Source organism: Dreissena polymorpha, chromosome 4, assembly GCF_020536995.1.
Source record: "Dreissena polymorpha isolate Duluth1 chromosome 4, UMN_Dpol_1.0, whole genome shotgun sequence".
In the NCBI taxonomy this organism is placed as follows: domain Eukaryota; kingdom Metazoa; phylum Mollusca; class Bivalvia; order Myida; family Dreissenidae; genus Dreissena; species Dreissena polymorpha.
Window position 1 is genome coordinate 57,531,585 of NC_068358.1, and position 19,134 is coordinate 57,550,718.

Below are 19,134 nucleotides of genomic sequence, written 5' to 3' on the forward strand. Positions count from 1 at the left end.
TGATAGAAGAAGCCCACCAGAGACCGGTATCGGTTACAAGCCACAAGGAACAGACCAGATAGAGGTTGCGGCAACATTCTTTCAATCCCTATCTACTATTATAGAATCGCGTATTCGGCTGTAAAAAATGAAAATCCATTAACCTTGTACAAAAACGATGTGTATAACAATTAAAGGGAGGAGGAATCTGATTGGCTGAGACTATCAATACGAGTTCACCCCATATCCGGTTCCGCGAATATATTTGGTGGACAAAAAAGAGAAATTTTAAAATCGTTCGTACAATTTCAAATTTCGCACAAACAATCTATTAACATAGTGAATGCTTTGTGTATAAGTCATGCAAGTTATTAATTAATTGATCGATCTGCTTAAAATGGACTAAAATACACGCGCTGTTTGCGATAATAAACTTTGTGAATAACGAGTTAGCACAAGGAACTAATTCGTTCTGTTTAATTAACCACCCAAACCAATTTTATATCAATTGGTTTCATATCTGTAGAACTCTATGAAAATTAATTTAAACAAACTTTGCATTGCCAATTGAAATCCTATCCTGAATAAAAGATTCCACTTAGTTAAATATGAAAATCATATATGGCTCATTACTATAGCGCATTGACGAAACACAATAGCAGCTAACCGTCACCAGTGGCTGAATAAAAAAATGCATTTGCTTCGACACAGTAAATGCCAAATATCCAGTCGTAGAATTATTCCATAACCATGTTTCCGGAAATACATTTCTAATTCGGTCCACTGATTGAAGTGGTGAATTTGATGCTGGTTCTACTGAACCGCTAGCAGACGCAAGACTGTCAACTCTTTCTGGCATACCTCCTGCCATAAACATTGCCCCATCTATCAGCTCTGGATCTATGGAATCGGTTGTTAATTTGATTTAACTTTTTTTTTCTTGAATATACTTGTGCATAGTTTGCGAGTTATATTATGTTAGGGAATGCAATACCCCCATAGATAGAGTAGATTGAATCATTTGTTCTTCTGATATGAGAAAAACGTCACCCTTTCGAAACACAGCTATTTAAAACACGCGGTAAAAATAATTGGGGCATTATGAACATCAATGTATCCCATTGCCAAAGCTTACACTGCTATGACGTTATTTGTCGTTTGCATATTGCAAAACAGCAACCATGGAAACAATCTCCGAATTATATTTAAAATAATGGTAAGTACACAAATACAAGGCAGGCTAAAACTAGTAAGGGGAAGACATGCAACGGTTCCACTTCCCACTGCGCTCGCCTAAGCGGAAAAAAGGTGTACACCATTGCATATACCCTGTCGTAATATTACTCCAGAGCCACGTCTCTGGAAAGACATTTCGAACTCTATCTACTTGTGCTAGAGCCCCATTATCGGGCATCGCTACAGGCATAGGCCCGCCCGCGCCCGCACCCGCCATTTCACCACCTCCAAATCCCATTCCGGCAGCCATCATGGGATAATCTGTAGAGTCCATCATGATACGTAATATCAAATGATTACCAAACATCGGTAACCATTCCCATGTCATTTAATTTAAAAATTATTACCCCGCTTGAGTTGAAGTCATGGTGGCTGTCTTCTTATTAAGAAGTATTGTACAAGATCGAAATTCATTGTGTCGCGATCAAATGCACTAGACCATTATACGGTTTCTTATTAGAAACGGATGATGACCGTACGCATCGGGCTGTATATAAGTGTTGAAATATGTTGAAACTATTTAGTGGTTATACATTCATTCTTCAATTTTTGTTCAGAACTGCTGTTTCCCGATTTAAATTATTTTTTCTTTTTGATATTTGAATGCAAAACTTACAAATCATTGGTTCGTTGTGGTGGAACACATTAGCGTCGGTCAAAACCTTGACACCAGAGTTCTGAAATATGTATGATTCGTATAAATACATATACAATTATAAATATATCTGCAAAAGTTTACCTATGTTATGAAAATAAACGTTCACGTGTGTAAAACCATCTGACTATTAGGGCAAACTATTGAGGCTGTGTTAGCGGAACAATACAGCAAGGCGTATTTTTCGCCATGAAATGGACTGTTAAAGCTTTGATAAAGTCATTAATTACTAGAAACTAATAACACAAACCAAACTAAAGAATCTGATATATCATACGTCAAAAATGGTCTGTGCATCAGACCCTCCGAAGTATCTTGGGTACGGCCACCACACCATGCGTTTGCGGCGCCCGACCATGGCCATTGGCATAAAGTCGCAACAGAAGGAGCTGCTATCATGGCTGATTGTGTCGTACGACTTCAACTCGTCGATGACCTGAAGTTACAAATCTTCCTGATGAGAAAAAAATAGATAGACTGTTTACCACATATTTAAGTAAAGTACTGACAATGATTCTGGCATAATAAAATGTACCCGTTATTGACTTTGTAAAACATTACTTTTGTACGTTTTTTATACTGCTCCTGTGAGGATCAACATATCTATAAGACAAGTTTAAATCCCAACGTTTGTGCTTTATTTTTGCATAATGTAAATTTTGCGCTCCTTGTAATTATGATTGAACTGGGCTGAGTTATTCTCGTTGTTGTTCAATAACTTGGCATACGTTCCCGCGTATTAATGCATAGGCAGATCATACTCGCATGTGCGAAGGCTATGATGTGCACTTGTGCAAACATTGGTGGATTTCAAAAGACAGTATTTTTATGCAAAACATGCATTGTACAATAAATAAAGTACTCTAGCTGACGCACCTCTGACTGTGTTACGTCATTTCCGGATCGGAGCAGCAGGACGCTCTGGTCAACGGCAAGTAGATTGACGAGTGACTGGGGGTCCGCTGTGACGATAACGTTCACGTTATCCCCGGGAGCAGCCTTGGTCTTGTCGAACGACAGAGCAACCTACAAATAGAAGCAATATAAGCTTAGTGATTTTTCAATTAAAGGACAATATCCGTTGTATTAATGTGTTTAAAATATATAAGTAAGTACACTATTATATTTTTACTTACCTGGTTTTGGAAAGCGCCATCTACATCGAAACTAATGCTGTCAGTGACGACCTCGCCGTCAGCACGTACGTAGTAAGCAATGATACGAGCGTTCGGGGCCATCTTGGAGTCAACATGAATACTAAATGTACTTCCGGAAACCGTCCCAGCCATGACGACATTACCACGTGACATGACCTGAAAATTATAAAGACCATGACACTAGATTGAGAATAAAAATTAATAAACTTGAACAAGGTAAGAGTTGTTAATATGTGTGTCTGTGCAACATTCGAATGTCTTTAAAGTATGTGAATGGAACTGACCTGGACAAACAAGGTCGAAATGGTTTCAGTTGATCGAACATCAAACGATGCCACTTGACCGGCCTGTAAATGAACAATATGTAAACATAATTCAAATGTAAAACAAAATAACATGGTTATTAAAACAATTACATCATTACACATATGCGTGTCACACCTACCCGTAGGTTAGAAGATTTCAAGGAGAGCTGCATGTAATTATTACTCGGTGAGTAACTCTTGCTCAGACTGAGGTAAGCATTTACGGACTTTCCATAGAATGCCTGAAAAAAGCATATGCACATATGAATTAGGTTATCCGAATTACATATTATGTTTTCTAAGTTTTTGAATCATAAAGCAACAAAGAACATAAATATCAAATATTTACAATTTCACTCCAAATACATAACGGTATGTGTATTATTTAAAGAGCATTTGAAAACCCATAGACCAGAAAAGCTACTACCTGTACACTGACGCTGGTTGAGTTTTCTGGAATGTCGACCTGGATCGGCACAATACCATTGTCCGGTACTGTAAAGGTCTGCTCTGGAAGACTGTAGCTGTGTTGTGGGGGCTGGTACCAGGGATAGGGCGTGGTTGCCTCGCCCTTGTCTTGGTACGTGCACGTTACTGTTACTCGCACATCTTGACGAACACCCTGAATGGGCTGGTCATCTTGCTGTGAGACGCGTAGCTGAAATTGTCAGATAATGGTGATATAATCTAGTAAACTGTGTATAAAGAAAGGTACACACACTTGTTACCATAATACAAAATACAATAACATTGGATATATTTGCTAGAATATGGTCAATTTAAATGTCATGTTTTTACAGTTTATATAAATAATTTCAATTTCCTTTTTCTGATTCTTATTATGATGTGAGCAATGGTATGTTTCCAATTTGAGTGAAGTAAGATGGACCCTGTGCTGTCATCACTGCATCTAAATACCAAACACAACAAAAACAGAAAATCGAACAATGAGAACTTCCTGGAACAATTCTGATGTATAAATACTACTTACATATGCAGTGTATGACAGACCAGGCTTGAATGTGTTTGGGTTAGATTTCAGGAACTCCATTTTCTCAGCACGGGCATAAAATTTCACTTCGTTGTTTCCACTTAAGGTGATGTGATTAAGGCTCTCCGTTACGTTGGCCTCTACCGTCAAAGTTTGTCCAGTCAAGTAGCTGTTCATCGTCTTTATAGCGTCCAATGGGATGGAAAACGAGGCAGTACCATCGACCTTGCACAAAATGAAATATTATTGTAATTCTTAATCTGTTTAGAAAACTAATTAACATGTCTGACCATTTGTGATATATGGTAACGGCAGATGTAGTATCAACTATAATTTAGCAACTGTTAAAGAACTAAAATAGTTCACAAACAAAAAGAGGCTGACTTGATAGCTATGGGTTTTACTATCGGTGGTCACTCAATAGAAGCATATCCATTTGCAATAAATACATGCGATACATAGTCCATATATTTGACTATATAATTATATAACTATATATAACTACAAAACTTTTCAAAGCGAAATGCCATTGAATGCGTCACCTGCGGGTTGTCAAAATGGAAACTTAAGGTTCAAAATATTAAAATTGCATGATTTTTACAAACCGTATGAGTGGTTGGGTCACGTTTGGCTCCTCAATACGCAAACTTACGGGATGCTACTACAAAACTTTATGTTTATACAAACCGAAAGAGTCAGTGCTTGCGTCACGTGTGGCTCGTCACCATGGTAGTTATATGGGCGGTACCAGTTCTTTAACTTCACAATTAAGTTGACCGTTCCCTGCACCGGCTTACCGTACGTATAACTAAACATTGATCATGTCAAGTTTATAAATTGTAACACTTGTGAATCTTAACACAAAATGTTACGAAGCGTCACGAATCTTTTTAACAATCAGTTGTATTAATAATTTAAAATAATTGTCATTGAGCAGTGCACCACAATTTTATCTTGAGCGTGAATATTTTGCATAAAAATGTTGAAAAACATTTTAACAATTAAATAGTATGAAACTTCCTTTTAATCAAAATATTTTGTTCGTTACAGGCTGCGGTATTTGTTAATTCAATTCAAATGCAGAATTCCACTTACATTGCGCTGACCTTCCCATGCAGTGCGTTATCGGAAGTAAGAATAAACGAAGCCAGTTCGACTTTGACCTCAAACTTTGGAAGCACTGCAAAATACACCAACACAATCGTAAAAAGTGTCGATGGTAATACGTATTATTTCAGTTCAATCTCTAAAGCCAGTGACTCGACGATCTTCAAACTGGCACTAGCCATATATTAAAATGATCTCTTCCAGGATTGCCCAAATTACAAATAACACATTCTAGATTCAGAAAGAAATGTTTTGTTTATGTTAAAACCTGCAGAAAAGCAATAATTGATAGAATGCCTTTACTGCTTGATATGAACAATAACTGACTTTATAAGGTAAAAAAAAACCTTTAACTAGTGTCTTTTTTAGCCAATGAAAAACGAGTATTTTGTAAAAATATATTCAGTTAGATGTCTTCAAGACTTGAATGAATATACATTGAAAGATCCTACCGTAATGAGCAACGACGAATATTTTCTCTGTAGATCGTCCCTTTAAAGTAAAGGTAAATAAATAACAATTTTGAATAATTTGAATAAGTATATAGATTATATGACGATATTTTTCCATTTGAAAACGCTTACAAAAAATGTCCAGTTAATACAAAATACATTATACAATGCATACGTGTATGACCAAACGTATCCAAATGCGAGACAACCAATCATTGTCCTTAGAAAACTATGTTGCGTATATTATTATCATAAAGATATAACTATACATGTTTATCCAATGCAAAAAGTGCATTAAATGCATATACCCACTTTTAATAAACATGTACAGGCTTTAAAGAATTGACAGGATTTAAAACCACGAGTTGCGTCGGGATTCAATGAAAGTACCAGTTGAATATAAGGGATGGTAGCCAATGCTCGGAAAGCATATATAATATGAAGATGATAATAGACCAAAGAATACCTTGATACAAACTAAACTGACGCTTTTACAATCATATCGTAGTCTTCTTTAGCGTCGAAACCTGTATTTTGTAAATTCAATTATCACTGACGTTTACAAAATATTAAGTCTTGTTTATATCGCGGGATTTGAGGTACAATCATGTTAGCATGACTTAGATTTGGTTTGCGTTACATAGCGAGTTATTTTATTTGAAGATTGACATTACAAAGGCAAAGCATAACTTGCTAAGCAGGTTTTAATAACTGACATTATAAATGTATGTCAGTATTCAAAGCAGAACTTACATGTGCTGTAACCTTCACTTTCCAGTCTCCGAGCACCGGCTGTGTGTCAATTTCAAGAAAGTTGGTCACGACGCCGCTGGCATCGGACACGCCGAGCCATTGCTTGATCTTGTTCGTGTTGGGGTCCTAAAAGCGGGAAATGGAATGCAGGATTACGTGACATGTCAAGTGTAAGAGACTCGGGCTTGAGAAAAGGGACAATGTTTATACTCTCAATACAATACAAAACATAAATCAACATACTCATTCCTTACAATGCTCACATTCTAGATTCATTTTGAAAGCAAAGGCATGCAAAAAAGCAACATGCATGGATTAAAAAAACTCGTTTCAATCCAAATATTCGTACATTTACTTTTTATTTTAATAACATACTCACGTATATTTCAATATCATAGCTTCCAGTATAAACAGTCAAGTTTGGGAACACAGCAAAGGCTCTGAAATTGACTGAAATGCAAGAATAAGAACTGAAATAACTTTCGTTTGCTTGCTCAAAATGTCAGTGTTGATGGCATGACCAAGACTGAAACATACATCTATCTGAACACAACTTAAGGCAGATTAGACCGATTAATTTGAAAAAAATGTATCTGTAAAGAATATGTATCACGCGGTGGTGACACCAGGTTTGTTCACATGTTTTTGTTTAATTGTTATGGTTGTTTTGCTGTGTTGTTGTTGTTTTGGCAAAAATGTTGCTTGACATCATTAAAGGTGTTCATGCTGATAACGACCGTTCTAATTTGTATCAAATGCTGTTTCACTTTATTTATATGAAAATTGCATGACAAGCTGAAAAAGAAACTTATGGTAAAGTGATAAAGGAATCTACGGTTTTATATGAAATAATACTTTTGGGAAGGAATTCTACCGTAAGATATGGACACATACTTCGGTCAAGGTTTTAACGGTATGCCATACCATTTCATGGCATAGACACACACTTTGGTCAAGCATTCTAAGGTTTTGCTAAGGTCACGTACTAGTTTGCCCAGGTTTGTAGGTGGCCTTGTCCGTCTGAATAAAGATCGAGATGCTCTTGCTCTCGTAGTTGATGGAGGTCTCGTTCTGGAAGTGTAGGCCATGACCGGAACCTTGTACTTGGATTTTGTAGGATCCGCTGTGCAAGTTGTCCGGAACCTGTACGTATTGCGCATTTGTTTATTAAAGAAAAGATAATCCGATTCTTGACTTAATTATTATCACATATGGATGTAGTTATTGTTATGAGAGCAATCGATACAAATTGGTTGGTTCAATCTGCATTTTAACTGGATAAACAAAGAAACTATGTCTTAATACAGCTTGAAACATATCTTGATGACAAAACCGCGAAAACGCAATATGCCAACGTTGATATATTAGTATATACAAAAATGAGTTTCTGAAAATGTTTTCTATAAAAGAAAAAGTTAAACTGCTATTGTTTTTAGGAAAAACTAAATTCACGCGAACCTTTGAAGATATTCGGTTGTTTCAATAAGGCTGTACGGAAAAAGCAATAGTCTTGTAAAAACAATTACTTACATTGATCTGAATTGAAGTTACAGACCCTGCAACACAAGTGATATATTTATAGAAACATTAATAAAATATAATATTATGATGAAATGTATAATATTATATAAGAATGCGGACCTAAAGTAAAATGATGTTATTTAATAGATTATAACATTAATCGTCGTTGAACGTTATAATCATAGTGTTAAATCAATCGCCTACCGGGAGTAACGGATTTATGAGCAGAGGCTATTACGGCCTTCGCGCTGTCGTCGAAAAGTTCTGCCTTAACGTTGACGTCGCCTGACGCTTTCAGGACGTTGACGCTAATGTTGAGTGGGACGCCAGGTCGGAAACTCTTAGGAGTAAGAACGATGTAAGAGCTGAAATTATTAAAGAATACTAACGTACCAAAGTCAGACTTGACATAAGAAAAATGTACGAACTGAAACAGAAGAAAGATGCTGAAAAACGCAGAGAAGTATTGGCGTACTAAAGATGTACGAACATTAATAATAAAAAGATGATGAAAAACGTAGAGTAAGTAGTATTGACGTAAGAATGATGCATGATCTGAAATTATAACGAGATGCTTGCGAACTAAGACCAGTTTTAACGTAAGTCTTGACGTAAGAACGAATTAATAAATGACATGGTCAACAGATGCTTATAAGCAAAGACGTAAAAACCATGTAATAGCTAAAAATACCAAATAACACAATAAAATCAATCAATCACATTTGTTTTAAACTTCCACAAATAATTCTCTTCAATGAAGGTCCTTCAACCTTGAAGAAGAAAATATTAGCAAATTATTAGCAAATTACTTAGGTAGATAAAAATAAGGCTTTAATATTTCACATATATTGGTGTCACATAAATTACACTGGTATAACTACAACCAAATAAAACCGACGAGGCTTGAGCTAGGTGCTAGACAGGGTTTCATGAAAACGGTTGAAACGTTTGAGCAGTTGTTAATCAGACAACGGAAGCTGTGACTCAGTTCTTTTGTATTCGTGTTGATTTGGGTCAAGTTCTTCATGTCGTGTCTCATTTCAGTTTATGGGTTATCAAAGGTTAAAATGGTTTGGTGGCAGTGTTGTCGTTAACATAACGAAGTAAATCGTGACTTTTTTTCTCTAAATGGTTTTTACTTCATAAGTTCCCTGATGTCGTATTATCAGCATTTCGTTCATTCGTCCATTATTTAGGACAGATAAGTTTTTGCATTATATGAGACATAAAGATAATTTACATGCACATTAACAAACGTAAAATTTAACAGCAATAACATCCACACAACAAACAACAACAAGGAAAACAAGCATTACAATAAACACGACAACACCGTAAAGCAGGCGATTAGAGTAAAACTTAAAGTGTGGAATATAATTTTTGCGGTCTTTGATCTTAAATTTAAAGAAAATGTCATGGTTAATATCGGATAAGAGCCGACAATAAATTAAGAACATTGGTCAAGGCTTATCAATAGGTAATACTTCGGCCAACCTGCCAATATGCTTTTTATCTTATATCTTCATATTTCATCGCGTCTGTTACAGTAAATGTCATTCCGAACATCGCAGTAATTTGCACATTTTCGGCACACAATTTCGTCTTTTTTTTCATATGACAATTGTTTGATGCATGTGGAATAAATTAGCGTCACATTGTTGTAAACTCTTTTCCTATATTACTTTTAGTTTTAAAATAAAAGAAGACGCTTGGCGTTCTGATAAAAAAAATAGCCAGCTTTGCGATGCAGGGTGTCCTTTTGCATTGTTGATGATCGGCAAGTGACTTAACACTCTGAGTTGGTTTACAGCAATCGGCTTATTGTATCAACCTTCCAATGGTTTTCTTATGACTAACGCTTATGTCTTTGTACAATTTTAACTGAGTGGTTCACGAACAAACGAGTAAAATGTACAAGAAAGGAAAAAATGGACCATTGCATTCTTACTAATAATTAAAAAAAAAAATTCAACATTCTTTTCATGGCATGTATTTTATGCATATCAACAATGATTCTTATGTAGATAAAAATCCTTGTGGTCACTGTTCATGGGTCACTTTAGAAACAAAAATATGTATAAATCAATCAATCAGTAATCGCAATAGCTAGTGTACTTACTTTTCTGCCAAAGCTACCGCAAATGCGGCCGCTAAAATAAACGCCTTCAGCATTTGATTGTTATCTAAAATAGTAATAATGCAAATGACAATAATTACCAAAATAAATACCCGAAATTAATAAAACAAATATCGTAAAGCATAGTGTACATTGCTACAAAATTGTTTCATGTAGTGCAAATTCAATTACAAAGTAAACGGTTTTCAACTACGTTTCTCGAACAAAATGAAATTAATTACCGTTCGCGTCGCGCAATTCAAAGTCTGTTTTAAATTTTAATGAAACCTAATAATTTGTACACCTGTTTCATGCAAGATGTTCCAATTTGTGTGAGCGGACTTGGACACCGGTGGTTTTATACTGAAATTACGGCGTTTCCTAACTACTGAAGTATTTCACAAGATCCATATTACGGACAGGTCTTTCAAAGTGTTATCGTATTTGTACCTGTTTACCGTGTTTCTGTTTGAATATCATGAGAGCTCAACCTTGATAACATGCTTGGTTAGATATGCTTTTATGCAAAACTTTTTCTCAAAACAAATTATAAAAAATATATTACAATTGTTTTTTTTTCTTCAAATAGAAATATGAATAGACGTAATGCATCTTCAGTATGTTGAAAACATTATTTTTCACAATAAAATTATACTAATTGTAAATCATTCAATAAACAGCAAAAAAGGAGTTGAACGAAAGTGGGTATACCCCAAGAAGCAGTGTTACATTAGAACAAAGATTTGTAGTCAGTTTGTACTGAACCGTCTCTCATCCCTTTAACGAAGTATCAGTTGAAACACTCTTATTATACTTCAGGTACACACAAGACAATTAAACCAATGACAATATTTCTCAAAATTTTGACAAAATCAAGTTTCAATACGCGCGAGTACCTGTATGCACACAATATTAACGACAATAGCGCTGTTAATATTGAAAACGGAATTATGGTCATTGTACTTAGCAACGTCCTCGAATTGTCTTCTTAACTAGAGTCTCATTTGAAACCAGTGAATAATAAAGGACTTATACTCTGTCTTGCGTCTTGCAAAATGTTTATCAAAATATGGACTGTTTTAGTTTTAAAACCATATAAGTCGTATATGTAATGTGACAAATATATTTGAGATTTGAAATACTGTATTTATAAACGTGTTTGTTCTGTTATTTTACTCAGTTAAATTGATTTTAAAACAATGAGTTACATCGAAATGTAATCGACATTTTTTTCTCAAAGTTACAAAATCTTTAGTACATGATACGCATAAGTAAATATTGGTTATCACAATGTCGCTGTGTGTCCTATTTAGATAAACTTTGAACTAAAGTGCGGTTAATCATGTTAAAAATCAGGAACAAAGCCAGTGCATTTTGAATGTTACTTTCTTGGATCAATAGACTACCCCGACATTATCGATATTATATAACGGCAAAAAAAGGAGAGATGTGTACACTTCACACGTCTGTCCGTTTGTCCGTCCGCAAGTATGTATGCCCGCCTGTGCGCTACTTCGTCTATCTGTCTGTCGTCATGCACCTCTTTCCGTCTTATTTTTAGCAATAATATTGATACGTATAACAGTAATTTTGATAATTCTATGTGTAATGGTATGTGTGTGTTTGTATGGCGTTCGTGCGTGTATGGGTCCTTAAACTTCATTTAAAATACGCTATCCGAAATAAACTCGTGATGACTTCGTTTCCTAGTTGCTCAAAAAGATCTGGTTCGATGATATCATATTAAAAACAAACACATTAAAAAAAATCCTTAAAATTCTTTTTATGACCTCCTAGATGGACTACCGGTATCAAATTATTTAACAGACATTATTATAATGGCCGTTTCCTGGGATGTATATACGATTTATGATTAATTATGGGCTAAATAAGACGCGTGACATGTGTTATACCTGGTTGATTCAAGTGTATCGATTAAGAAATTATTTTACACATTTTATTCTTTGACATCCCCAAACGATACTAAGTTGGATTCAAACGTCTATCAACTAAGAGAACATACTAATCATTATGTTCAGTTCATTTCTAAAACTATTTATTTTTACGTAATTGTGGTTATATACGAGGTCGTTTCATCTTGTTTTGTGAAGTCGTGCTGGCTATTAAAATGAAATGAAACGCACAGCTCTGAACATGGAAATGGAAAGGTAAGGCTAATTAATAAAACAGGCCGGTTTCGTGACTTACTTAACAATAAAATAGCAAGGATTGGCGATGCCTGTAAGTTGTGTCAATTTTTTTAATAGCTGATCTCAAAATCGGACAACCATGTGATGTCCCTTTTTATTTTGAACAATGTTGACTCGCTTGATTCCAAATCAGAACGTCAGCGTTTTACGCGTTGTGAATCGAGCTTTATGGTATAATGAATATCCCGATCATGCATATAATGTTGTTCGAAGTAAAGGTCCGTGCCACCAGGAGGGGTTCGAGATTGCTTTATTTGCTTTTTTAGTCTGACTCTGTTGAAGAATTCTTTCTGGCATATTCTACATTTAAACTCTATGAGTCTATCTATGGGGATGGTATCTCAGTCTTCCTGTATTTTTAAAGGGACCGTCAACCACGAATGACGAAAAAAGAAAAGTTATAAAATACCGTATATTTTTACAATTATTAGTTTATATAGATTAAAATATCCCGACTGGCATATAACATTATTTGAAAAAAATTATTAAGTTTTCGCGAAATTATAATACCGAATGTACTGAAAATATGAACTTTTTTCAAGTAATTTAATATTTGATATTAAAATCAATATTCGTGGTTGACGGTCCCTTTAAACTCCTAATTACATATACTGCAAATAAAGATTCATTTGTAATCGCCTTTTGCGACCTGCATCAACAAATTTTCATATCAAAATAAGGCAGACACGTCACAAAATACTTCAAAATCATTAATATATTACTGAAAAGGACTGATAAGCATTCTATCTTGTATATCAGCCACCCTACAGCCCATCCAACTGAAAATATTGGAATTGGTCGGCAGGTGTTGTGTACAGCATGATTATACTTCTACAATAAGTAACGTAATTAAGAAAATACTTAGATTGCGCCACATAGCATGCTATACAACTATAATATTGATGTACACACACATTTTTTCTAAAGATGGGTACCGTAGGTATTTATCGTCAACCCCTTTCACCCCTGTAATGTGTCATTCGAAAGTCAAGTACCAAAATGTGCTTAACAGTCAGTTCCAGAAAGGGACAAAGTTATGTAAAAAATATGAAGTTTTAGGGCCGGAATCTTTTCCCGCCAGAATACAAATTTGATGCGTTAATTAGTGATCTATTTTTTGTGAAAATATTACTTGTGTACATATCTACATTTATATTCATAATAATCTCGCACATGCTGTCGTTGTTGATTTTTTTATGCACCAAAGTGTAAAGGACCATTTACCAAAAAAATTGAATACAACTACCAAAAGTAAATTGTATTTCTTATGTATCTCTGCATACTAATGTATACGTGTTGTATTTGTACGATGTCTACGATTTAATTAACCTCAAGTTTTGCCAAAGCGGCAGTTCTTGTTCGCTAAGCATGCTTATGTTTAGTATTTCCTTTATCTTTAGATTCATGAAGTGACAATGTCAGATAAACATTCCATTTTTGGATAGCGAAACCGGTAAAACCAGTCAAGGGAATTATGGTGATGATGATACAAAATAATATCAGAAGGATACTTTTACTTTGTTTAAGCTAATTTTATCGATATAATAACTCTCAAATAATGTCATCAAATAATCGTTTCAATTGATTTGTGCTGGGTGTAATATCTCCGCATGGTAATAAAATATACCGCGTTCCATACGCCAAAGCTGTTGATCTCTATGCGCATGTGTGACCACTACGCGGTGCATGCCACGTGTCTTATCAACAGTGTTAGAATGTATCACGTGCATGATTATCTCAACGCGCATACGTGCTACTGCCGGGCGCTAGCCAAATTTATCATCAATCTTCTAAATTAACTTATTAAAACAGCACGCTCATGTTATGTTGACTCGAATTTTAGTTGTTCGCTTGCGGACAACTAAGGTTAATACTGCCCGTTGAAAATCGGTCTGCTCTTAACTACGCTAAAAACGATAACCGCCGCATCTGCCGTCTGAGGCTATTAATAGATGCTGATAAACAAGAATAGTGGAATATTATGTAACCTCGTTCATAGTGCATGCTGCTACAGCTGGGCAAAATTTGATATGCCTAAATTTTTTTATTTTGTTCTCAACAGATATCGGCGATCTTTTGTAATCACGGGTGCTAACAATGCAATAGTTTAGTTCACCAATTACCGTAACTACTCTATGTTTCCGGACACTCTAAGTTTTCGGACACCCCTGTTTTTAGCAAAAATAATTATTTTTCGTGACTCTTTATTTTCGGACACACGAGTTTTCGTCCATAATTAATGTCTCTAAGTTTTCGGACAGTATATTTTTCAGCTCTATTTTACCAAATTTCGGTCCTGTTTTCGGTATCTAATGTCAATTCGATCATGGGGTTTTACAACCGGATTAACATCATAAAACATTGCAGGTGCATGCTGAGGGCAACGGACCATTACATTTGCGTTATAGGGTAAATAATCTTGTAAACCGGTACATGTATTAAACAATGGTTTCTACCGATAGCATAAGCGTAATGACAATTACCAGGGGTAGGGCAAATTAGCAGTTAAATTATCTACCGCAATGGTACTACCCATTCTCAGTAAAATAACTGTGACAAATAGTAAACGCTTAAAGGTTTGGTGCACCCTATTGCAAGTTTTACGAACAATGGAAGGTGTTAGACAAGAACTATCTGAAATGAAAAAACAAAGAATTCATAGTTTGCTTTTTTATTGCGTTAATTACATGTTCGTACTAGCGAGTATCGGTACATTACATGCTCATCTTTGAACTCGTTGGTCAAAGTACAATCTTAAAGTTACTTTCTGTCAAATAAATTAAGCATTTAAAATTATTTAAAATGCAGTGCAAACATATATAACTGTAATTTATAATATAATGCATGGTATTTTACAAGCGCGGGCTATTACCGGTAGTCGTTGATACAATTGACGCTATTTTCGGACACTTCAATTTTCGACTCTAAGTTTTCGGACACCTATATTTTGTGAATACTTTTCGTATCTAAGTTTTCGGACACGAAAGAAATTTATTATTTTAAGTGTCCGAAAACATAGAGAAATTACGGTACTACAGGTATACTATAGACAACAATAAAAATGCTATATAATCGCTAGACTTTGGAATAAAGTTTGCAATTTACGTCTCTCACAAATTACTACAGGAATAGAATAGACACAACACAAATACTTATAATCGCTAAAACCGAATAAAAAGAAATATATGACAAGAAATATCTTTTTAAAAGGTAGTCGGCGTAAATGCTGACTTTGAAATAAAGTTTGCAGTTAACGTTTCAAAATAATTAAATTGAAAACAAAAGTTTAACTATTGTGTTTGTTAACATATTAGTCACATATCAACTTATCATTGTGCAACCACGCGTTAGTGTAAGTAGATAAAAATTATACTCCGGGAGTACCACCTATAAGTGTATGTAGATAAAAATTATACTACGGGAGTGAACATCATATGTGTCCTGACATGCATTATTATGAGTGTATTTCTTCACCATCGACATATAGTGTATGTTAATATTTGATTTAGACGCAGTTTTCTTTCGACACATTTAAATCACACTTTCATAGCCGCGTCATGCGAAAATGTGTCTTATGCGTTCCGGCCAGCGTATCTTAAGACCAACCTGTGCATGTGCGCATTCTTGTCAGAGGCGATGCCTCACGATGTTCACTATAAAATCACCCAATGTATTATGGTCTCATTATATATCTCATGACCAGACTGAGAGATGCGCAGGCTGAGTGGGCTATACATATGATGGGCGCGTATGGAATAAGACCGATTTTCGCATGACGAGGGTCATTAAAAATCTCATCGGGAATTGTAAATGGCACATTTTAGCACAATGCTTTTCGATACAAAATTGCATTCAAAATAGCAAATTTGTAAATAAGGGAACCTATCCAGGCGGTTAGGTACGATTTCCAGACGTGCTGACCGAGTACGGCAGACATTTGTGGTTGGATAATTAAACGATTTTCTTCTTATCGTGACACTATACTATTTGTTTGTTTTCTCATCTTAAAAGCAAAACTGTGTTTATCGATAGTTAATTATATATTCCCGGACAATTTAGTGAACGAGTACTGAACCTGAAATTCTGAAAGATGGATTTAAATGCGTCATTGTAACTGGGCCACAATTTGTGATATTTGAACATACAGGGAGTAGTCCGGAATTACTTACACTGAATAATGATACATCCTCTGCGCTGAGCACAGACACAGTAATGTAGCCAAAGTTCAGAGGTTTTATCTCGAATCAGCCTATGCAATATTCTAATATATTCATGCGTGTCTGCTGGCGTTATGTAAAAGTCATTTAAGTTTAAAAGCCGGGTAAAACAGCTACGCCAAAAAAGCGCATTAGTTCTCTAAACCCATGTTTAGGTCAGAGTAGTTGACACCGTGTGAACTGCTGGAGTAACAATTAATTCATGAAAACAAAGTACGTGTCAACAGGGCTGTCTTTATGACTACCTAATTTGTGAGTAAAAAGTATTGCTTGCTTTTTCATTTATTTTCATCAATTATATTATTGTATATTTTGAATTTGTACATTTAGTCAAAAATCAAAAGTTTTGTACAGGAAATTTCCAGATTGAAAATATATTCTTAGTAAGATAGGTATTTGATATTAAAACAATATTCATTCAATATCATGGTGATTGCAAATTGTGTTTATATTCAGTTCTCATTACCATTTTTATCTTACTTACTATGCTTTCTGAACGTCAAAATGGACCATGTTTTGTTATTTTGTCTAAGTTATTTCTATAAAATAAATAGGATGGTAAAAAGTGCACACACATCTCGACCCGTGATTTGAGACACAGTCTTTATACATTTTAATGGCTTGTGTTGATTTCAAACTTGTTTTCACTTGTTAGTCGCATATTCACCGCATGAAATGTGTGTTATAATAGTCAAACCATACATTAGTATAAGTAGATAAAACTGATAACATGGAAATGAACACCATAATGTGTCCTCACATGGTTTATTATTGGTTTATTTCTTCATCATCGAAATATATCGAATGTTAATATTTAAATAACATGCAGTGTTCTGTCCAAGCATTTAAATCACACTTTCAATGCCGCGTCATGCTCAAATGGGCCTTATGTTCATTCGGCCAGCGTTGTTCATGTTTTAATGTGGTTTGCTTGAGAATTTAATTCAATGTTGGTTTATACCAATACATTTATTATTATAATTATGTAGTTGTTCATTCTTTGTTTGACTCAAACCAAGCGACGGGTACGCTCACATAGTGAGTTACGATAGTACACAGCACACTTTACATTTAACCTGCATTTGCACATAGAAAGAAAGGGTCAAATAGGTGCTACGTTTCCCAGTTAGAGGTAAATTCTTTATATAATTCCAAACCTAAGGCCCCGGCTTCTGGAAAGTTTCATTGGTTGGTTATTATTAGAAGTTTACAAAGGCTTCATAGAAGTTGCGCATAATACGTCTAGCGGAAGTGTCTATTTTTGCATTATACAAGTCAAAGTCGCATGGTATTTATGTTTAGCGTGCTTTTTCGTCACGAGGTTTCTTTTTCGCAGGTGTTTTAGCGTCTATTTTTCGTCAAGTGGTCATAAAATGTTCTCGGAAAAAAGTTCATCGAAACGATAGCATGAAATTATTAGGTTTGTACAATCGATTTTTTTAAGGCGGTAGTTTTATCAAAATGATTTTTGATTTATAATTTACTAGCGAAATCCGTGATCGTGATTCCGAGAGAAAGAGGAAAGGGACACTATACTCCGGAGCGAAAAGAAATGCGAAAGAGAGCGAACTAGTACCAGGCGACAAAGTTGTTCAGAAGCAAAATAGAAACAATAAACTGGACACTCCGTTAACTTCCAGTAAGTACACGGTTATCAATAAGAACGGGAATAGCGTGGATGCGCGTACCGATGCTGATGGTACCGAGTACCGCCGAAATGTAACGCATATGGAAAAGAAAAGAATGAACGAAGCCCTCAAACAGACTAAAATGTAAACAATTATACCAGTGAAAATTGTCAAACTAATTTTCCATCCGCTGGAAAAGACAGACCGTTAAGGGGTCCGAAAAAAAGGCCTGAGAAATTTAATGATTTCAAACTGGTGTAAATGCAACGCTAAATTAGCATGTAATTTAATGGTGTTCATTCGAGACAGCACACTTGGCGCTTACCCCGCGGATGCTAGTAAATTTCAATTATTCGGACGTGTTTATCATGGCATATCCACACTGTTGAGGCTGGAGTTGCAATATTTCATTGCTGGAGTTGCTTTCAAAATGTTGTTTTACTGGCACTGACTTAAAATGAATACTTGTTAATGATCAATATATCTATAAACTAGGAAATGAACCAGTAATGGCATATCCACTATGTTGAGCCTGGATGTGCAATATTAAATTTACAGGATACATGGAACTACTTGCAAAGTGATGAACGCTTGCCTTGTGATGCAAGGGGTAAACAGTGTGTTCCATGCTTTATGATTTTCTTAATTTTTGTAAAAAAATGTTAAGTCTGCTAGCCAGATTAATACTGACGATCTTTATCATATCATCCAAGATGACAGTTGATTATACATGGAATTGAACACTGAAAAGACTGTTTCTGGCTTTGTGAATCCACCAATTTTACCTGCCAGCATTGTCTATAGGGG

At 35.2% G+C, this 19,134-nt stretch overlaps 1 protein-coding gene across 4 annotated transcripts in view; it reads right to left on the minus strand.

The window, feature by feature from the left end:
- The window catches only part of LOC127879586 (CD109 antigen-like), a 78,175-nt gene that overhangs the window by 14,365 nt on the left and 44,676 nt on the right, over window positions 1-19,134 (minus strand). For 2 of the 4 annotated variants that reach the window (XM_052426533.1, XM_052426536.1), the window contains exons 2-18: window positions 10,276-10,339; window positions 8,361-8,521; window positions 8,166-8,191; window positions 7,622-7,778; window positions 7,015-7,085; window positions 6,636-6,761; window positions 5,883-5,922; window positions 5,419-5,503; window positions 5,011-5,131; window positions 4,324-4,548; window positions 3,760-3,990; window positions 3,473-3,574; window positions 3,312-3,374; window positions 3,007-3,183; window positions 2,747-2,896; window positions 2,148-2,306; window positions 1,832-1,892 (exon numbers count right to left, since the gene is read on the minus strand). In XM_052426533.1, coding sequence (XP_052282493.1) covers window positions 1,832-1,892; window positions 2,148-2,306; window positions 2,747-2,896; window positions 3,007-3,183; window positions 3,312-3,374; window positions 3,473-3,574; window positions 3,760-3,990; window positions 4,324-4,548; window positions 5,011-5,131; window positions 5,419-5,503; window positions 5,883-5,922; window positions 6,636-6,761; window positions 7,015-7,085; window positions 7,622-7,778; window positions 8,166-8,191; window positions 8,361-8,521; window positions 10,276-10,328 — 2,008 coding nt within the window. In that variant the 5' untranslated portion in view covers window positions 10,329-10,339. Of the gene's footprint in view, window positions 1-1,831; window positions 1,893-2,147; window positions 2,307-2,746; window positions 2,897-3,006; window positions 3,184-3,311; window positions 3,375-3,472; window positions 3,575-3,759; window positions 3,991-4,323; window positions 4,549-5,010; window positions 5,132-5,418; window positions 5,504-5,882; window positions 5,923-6,635; window positions 6,762-7,014; window positions 7,086-7,621; window positions 7,779-8,165; window positions 8,192-8,360; window positions 8,522-10,275; window positions 10,340-10,514; window positions 10,673-19,134 lie in introns of those variants that run through there. The other 2 variants (XM_052426534.1, XM_052426532.1) reach the window with 2 other exon arrangements.